At 39.5% G+C, this 6,584-nt stretch overlaps 1 protein-coding gene across 2 annotated transcripts; it reads left to right on the plus strand.

Moving 5' to 3' along the window:
• Nucleotides 1-1,788: 1,788 nt before the first annotated feature.
• pycr1a (pyrroline-5-carboxylate reductase 1a) lies at nucleotides 1,789-6,361 on the plus strand. Of its 2 annotated transcripts, none has more exons than XM_023286700.3 (8): nucleotides 1,789-1,929; nucleotides 2,140-2,211; nucleotides 2,338-2,408; nucleotides 2,576-2,755; nucleotides 4,226-4,447; nucleotides 4,581-4,673; nucleotides 5,060-5,223; nucleotides 5,618-6,361. In XM_023286700.3, exons 2-8 carry the CDS (start codon nucleotides 2,145-2,147, stop codon nucleotides 5,784-5,786), a joined length of 966 nt encoding a protein of 321 aa, XP_023142468.1. In that variant the 5' UTR covers nucleotides 1,789-1,929; nucleotides 2,140-2,144; the 3' UTR covers nucleotides 5,787-6,361. The 2 variants fall into 2 exon arrangements, with proteins under 2 accessions (XP_023142468.1, XP_023142469.1); XM_023286701.3 differs by having other exon boundaries at nucleotides 1,880-2,016.
• Nucleotides 6,362-6,584: the final 223 nt, after the last annotated feature.

Raw genomic sequence — 6,584 nt, forward strand, 5'->3', positions numbered from 1 at the left:
TTGTTTCAGGTTGTTCAGTCATTATTTTTTCAAGTTCTGCACTTTATTTTAAGATGTACAGTTAAATCAACAGTTGTTTATTAATAAATGTTGTCAAAATGTTTTTTTTAACCGGACTGAATTTATTTGGGGCTGCACAGTGGCGTAGTGGTTAGCACTTTCGCCTTGCAGCGAGAAGATCCCTGGTTCGCGTCCCGGCTTTCCCGGGATCTTTCTGCATGGAGTTTGCATGTTCTCCCTGTGCATGCGTGGGTTTTCTCCGGGTACTCCGGCTTCCTCCCACAGTCCAAAAATATGCTGAGGTTAATTGATTACTCTAAATTGCCCGTAGGTGTGAATGTGTGAGTGCTTGTTTGTCTGTATATGTAGCCCTGCGACAGACTGGCGACCTGTCTAGGGTGTCCCCTGCCTTCGCCCGAGTCAGCTGGGATAGGCTCCAGCCCCCCCCCCCCCCCCCCCCCCCCCCCCCCCCCCCCGCGCGACCCTAGTGAGGATTAAGCGGTGTATAGATAATGGATGGATGAATTTATTTGATTTGATGGTCAATTATTGATTACATGCAGACGCTAATAAAACTACTAGGTTACACCAACATATATCGCACTAATTATGATGCTCTGGACCTTTGCTTTAATAGATTTTCTCTGACTGGACCTCTGAATTTTAGTTGAATACCCCTGCTCTACTGGATTGCATTTTTTTCTCCAACTTGTCAACAAGTCTGTATAGGACTCTAAGAAAGTAAAGTAAGGATGTTTTTGAATTTTTGTTCTGAAAATCCAACCTTTCTGTCAGTTTTTGTCCATGCATTCAAAAATTAGTGCTTGATTCAGTCAACCTATAATGTTGTAGGCCGGTCTGGCCCAAAATTGCCAGGGCTGATTTTTTTGCCCCAGTCCACCCCTGGTAGTGCACATACATACATGCATGCATACAAGTTTTGCAGATATGGATAGATTTTTCTAGATGAAAGCAAAATTCAAGGAGGATCTCCATTCTATTGGAGCACCATTCTTTGAAAAGATATTTCCTCATTTGACATCTTGGTGATGGTGGTGGAGCCCATGTCTGTTGGGGAGATTGTGTATTTAAATGGGTTGAGAGCTAGAGACTGAAGACCAAAGAATCACTGTCATACTCATCAAAACTATTCAGTGACCCCTCGTTCAGTGGTTGGAGGTGTTGTCATTCTGGAAAGCAGTTCTCACTACGACAGAAATGTTTCATCACAACTTTGTGATGATTTGCAGCTAAGGGGACAAGTGGACTTAAAATATGCCAGGAAATATTTAAACATGGTGGCCAAAGTTTCAGGTTTTTCCTTTAATTTGTCACCCACCTGTATGATACATCAATTTAATTGCAGTTATTTGTAAAGTGTTAGAAAAAAACATTTTTCTTTACTAAATTCCTTTCTTAAACCTTACACTATATAACCATAGTCAACATGGGCTGGTACCTGCTGATGTCAGATCCAGTAGGGTAACATGAATAAACTAGATGAAGAGTCGCTAAATGGAGGCTTTTGGGTTTAATGAGTTAGGACTCGTATAGCCTGTCGGAGTCAGGAAAAAAAAAACTTACTCTTTCTCCGTCCTCAAATTATCTGCTTTTCAAACTTTTCGCCGGCAGGTGGTAGTATAACACCGGCACCCCAAACTGTTTCTCTTCCCCGCTGCACAAACTGATGCAACAGAGCTGTACAGCGCCCGCCCGGACGTTAAAGTAATTACCGCTGGTGATTGGTCAAAAATGTCACGTGGTGGATAAACGCGCAAGTTCATTGGCCGGCTCGCCTGTCAAGTCAAATTCTCCACAGGTACAGTCCAGCGCGAGACATCTGAGCCACGTTGACAGCGTTGTAAATTCAAGTACACTTGTGGCTGTTGGTTAGTCAGTCCGTCAAGTTTGAGATTCTTCTGTTATTTCGTAAGTGTTTTTCTCTGTAAATAATATGACGGTTTAAAAATATGGCTCATGTATTCAGAAATACCAGCTGCTTCGGTGAATAAGGAAGTAAGAGTTTGTTTACTACTCCCTGTGTGCGGACATAGTGTTCCACAGTTAGAAAATAACCTGTCATTGCTAACATAAACTGTACATACGTGAAATTAACGTTTTCAGCTCTGTAATTTACAGATAAGATGAGTGTGGGTTTTATAGGAGCAGGCCAGCTGGCCCATGCTCTGGTGAGAGGCTTTACAGCTGCAGGTGAGTTTTGAATCATTCTATTCACATTGTGCCCTAATTAGATTTGACCTCTATTGTTGATGTATGTAGACTGCAATCAGTGAAATGAACTGAAATGATTTCTGGACATTTTTTCCCCCTGTCAAGGCGTGATTGCCACCCACAGAATCACAGCCAGTTCTCCAGACACAGATCTCCCCACTATACATCAACTACGGGTGTGTAGACGATTGGTCATGTTTATTAATCCTGTGTTCCATTTTGGATTCAGGGTAATTCAGAATTATTTTTTTCACTTTGGGGGCTGAGGAGGAAGGCCTATATATAGAAATTCATGTATCTTTCTGTTCGGAAAAAAGTAATAGAACAAATGGCACTTGTACAGAAACTGGGTGTGAACCTCACTACAAGCAACAAAGAGACAGTGAGCAGAAGTGATGTTCTCTTCCTGGCTGTGAAGCCCCACATCATTCCCTTTGTGCTTGATGAGATTGGACCAGATATTGAAGCCCGTCACCTTATCGTGTCCTGTGCTGCAGGTGTCACCATCAGCTCCATAGAGAAGGTCAGTTGTGGCTGTGTATTTTACTCATTGATCATGGTTGGATGATAACAGTAATAAAAATGAATGGGCAAATTTAAACAAATTTAAAGGTCTTTTTCCTACCATCTGCCCAATTGTTACAGTCTTGTAATAAAACCTTGAATAAGACTTATTGTTTGAACAGAGTGAAAACATTGGTTTCTGCTGGCAACAAAATGTCTTAAATTAATTAATCAGTACTACTCTGTAAGTGAATGAATCCATTGTTTGTTCACTTTAGAACTACAAAAAAAAGAAAAAAAAACAACCTGACACACCTAACTATAGTTCTGCCTTTGAAACCAGCATGGCATATTAATTAAACTGTAGTTTAACACAACACTAGGAAAATCCATGATGACATCAAAACAGTCACGTTACAACATAGGTTAACTGCTTGAACTTGAAACCCCCGATAAAAGTCAATATTTAAAGACATATAGTGGATTTTTTTAAAAATGCTTTATATTTCATGACTATGTTTTCTCAAAACTATGTTAAAGCACTATTCACATGCCCATGTGTACATTTAAAAACTGTTTTTGCTTTCTGTAACCATTCATCCTTCTAAAAATTGCAAAATCTTTATTTTTATGTTTCGTGATTGGCAGTGTAGGAGAAACAGAGTGAATTTTGTACCAAAAAGACGTAACTTTTGGATATACTGGCATGATTTAATCCATAAAGCGCTGTTCTGTTTTTGCAATTTTTACTTGAACAATAACAAATAAACAAAAAACGAATTCAGTCTCAAACAACAGCAAAACTTTAAGGCCAAAATGTACGACATTGAGCTCCAAGGATAAGACACATTTGGTAAAATTTTTTAATAAAAAAAAGTCTATTTGTCATTACTCCTAGGTCTGAGTGAGATTTTAAAAACTCAAGCAGTAATTTGTGTTTACTTCTGCCAAATTAAAACTATAAATTACAGACTAAATAACAGTCATAACATCTAGTCAGTAAATACTGATGTTTTTTAACCTCTTCCAACAACTCAAATGTAACTACCAGATTTAATGCAACAGAAAGGAAGCAGAAGAAATGCTACATTGATTTTTGTCAGAAAAGCACTAGGCGGCCTCTTCAGTGAGTGTGCAACACTTGACAACATTTGAAAAATGGCATCAGTTTTTATACCAAATACAGCCCGATAATTGAGGGCCCTCCAGCATGGAAGGGGTTAAAATTGATAAAGTCTTTGGGTTTTTTTGCACAGAATGGTGATTGTGGATTTTCTTCCCCATCACTTGCATTGGGGACACATTAAGAGGAATGATTACAGTAATAAAAGAACCTTCATAATGTTTTTATCCCCACATGATGTTAGACAAGCATGAAAAACGATGTGAACCTGTCCTTTAAAGTGATATATGTTAGTGATTGTTTCATCTCAATTTTGTCTGTAGTCTCAGCATGGTTCATTAATTAGTGTATTGTTATCCCTCACAGAAACTGCAGCAGTATCGCACCGCTCCTAAGGTAATGCGTTGCATGACTAACACTCCAGTGGTGGTGCGTGAAGGAGCCACCGTCTACGCCACAGGCACCCATGCGGAGGTGGAGGATGGAAAGCTTCTTGAACAGCTGATGGCCAGTGTCGGCTACTGCACTGAAGTGGAAGAGGACCTGATTGATGCTGTCACAGGCCTGAGTGGCAGTGGCCCTGCTTATGTGAGTCACTTCTATTTAACAGTGTCTAGTGTGTTTGTCATTCCTGACTTGCCTCTAGCAATTGCAAAAAATGTGTCCTTTGGATTACTGCCCTCTTTCAATCATCATAATTGTGATTATTGTGGCCTTGCAGGCGTTCACAGCAGTAGATGCTCTTGCTGATGGTGGAGTAAAAATGGGCCTGCCGAGGAGACTGGCGGTGCGCCTCGGAGCCCAAGCCCTCTTGGTAGGACCATTTTATTTGAAGCAAGTATCGTGTGTGTGTGTGTGTGTTTGTGTGTGTACGTTTGTTTCTGTTTTAAATAGTTTAAATGTAGACTTTTTATTGTATTGTATTGCTTTTCTGAAAATGTGCCTAAAATTTCAGACAGGACCATTTTAGCATTCCATCAAGCAACTGCAAACAAAAAGTAGTCTCAGTCTTGACATGATCTGGCACACTTTCATTCCATTGTTGATTAATGTGCCACTGCAAATAAATAAACAAACCCTAATGCCTGTCTTGGCTGGTACTGAACTAAGTCTGAATATTCAGTATTTTGATGAAAGTACAAATACAGGGTGTACTTAATATGACATAATTAGTGGCTGTTCCTTTGTGTTTCTTCAAAGGGGGCTGCTCGGATGTTGCTAGACTCGGAGCAACACCCTGGGCAGCTCAAGGACAATGTGTGCTCACCAGGTGGCGCCACCATACACGCCCTACATGTCATGGAGAGTGGTGGCTTCCGCAGCCTTCTTATCAATGCTGTAGAAGCCTCTTGTGTTCGCACAAGGTAGGTGGACAAGTAAGATGTGAGACAAACAAACAAATCATATTCCCTGTCATTGGGATACATTAGAAATGCTTTTAGGTAAATTGTTTTGCTTAAATGGTCAGAGGGTAAAATATGTTTGCTTTTTTTAAGTTTATAAATCAGGCACCAGATGGAGCTATATGCAAATAATTTTGCAATGAGGGTTTGTGGTTCTTGGGTTGTTAAGTACCTATTGTTACAATTATTATTATTACACTACTACATTATGCATGCGTCTGTGTGTGTCTATGTGTGTGTCTATGTGTGTGTGTGTGTGTGTGTGTGTGTGTGTGTGTGTGTGTGTGTGTGTGTGTGTGTGAGTAAGTTATACTCTGTTGTAAATATCTTTGTGTTTCTGCTCTTCTTTTGAAAGGGAACTTCAGTTTTTGGCTGACCAGGAGAAGATCTCTCCCGCTGCCATAAAGAAGACAACTCTGGACAAAGTGCTACAGCAGCCAGGAGTCACTGCAGAAGCTGTTGGAGTCAGATCTCATGGGATCAGTATCTTCAACAGCAGAAACCCCAGGGACAAGAAGACCTGATTGTTTTTTGTTTTGTTTTGTTTTGTTTATCAGGTAGAGAAACTGACAACTTTATGGTGATTTGTCACATCACTGATGATGCAGTATATATTGTAAACAAACCACTACTGGTAGATAGCCGACAAGTACATAAGATAATACTGTCAAGCACCTCCTACAAAATAAAAAAATCACAAAATTCTGAATGAGATTTGGGTAAAGGACAACAGTATGAAAAATTACTTTTTTTTTCCTTCACCAGGCAGTGCTCTGTATTTGTAATTCCCATTTAAGGTAGTGTGTCGTCCTGGTCATTTAGTAAACTTTGAAGTCCATACCTGTTATTAGTATTCCTTTCCAATTATTTTTTCTGTTGCTGTTTTATGATGGGAGTTGCATGCAATGAAGCAGTAAGCCCAGCACAGACTTTTCACTGTTTTTCTGGAGGTGGCATTACAGTCCACTTGTGTAATGCATGCCAAAATTATATTTTAACAGTTTACTGAAAATATTTCTGAAATTCTATAAATGCAACATTTCATGATGCAAGGATTTTTTTTGCATAATCTTTTAATATTAAATGTAAAAAAAGAAAACATTGCTTGTTTGTGATTTATTTGTGCCTGTATGGGCATTACCAAGAGTTATTTAGACACAGTAAATCCTTTCAGAAATGATTTCAAGTCGCCTCGTAGTTATTACCAGATGCAGTGTTACAACAGGAGGTGTATTTTTGGTTAAAACGTGTTTTTTTTCGTGTGAGGAAAATCTTTCATGAATGAAGACACGTGACCAAACACAATGACGTCTGGCTTCTAT

This window comes from Amphiprion ocellaris, chromosome 19, assembly GCF_022539595.1.
Source record: "Amphiprion ocellaris isolate individual 3 ecotype Okinawa chromosome 19, ASM2253959v1, whole genome shotgun sequence".
NCBI classification, from domain to species: Eukaryota; Metazoa; Chordata; class Actinopteri; family Pomacentridae; genus Amphiprion; species Amphiprion ocellaris.

Bases quoted from the DNA above. Each gene is read 5' to 3' on its own strand.
- pycr1a (XM_023286700.3), top strand. From the start codon at position 2,145: ATGAGTGTGGGTTTTATAGGAGCAGGCCAGCTGGCCCATGCTCTGGTG. The intron at 2,212-2,337 runs GTGAGTTTTGAA...CCCCCTGTCAAG, and splicing joins GAGAGGCTTTACAGCTGCAG to GCGTGATTGCCACCCACAGA. The intron at 4,674-5,059 runs GTAGGACCATTT...GTTTCTTCAAAG, and splicing joins TCGGAGCCCAAGCCCTCTTG to GGGGCTGCTCGGATGTTGCT.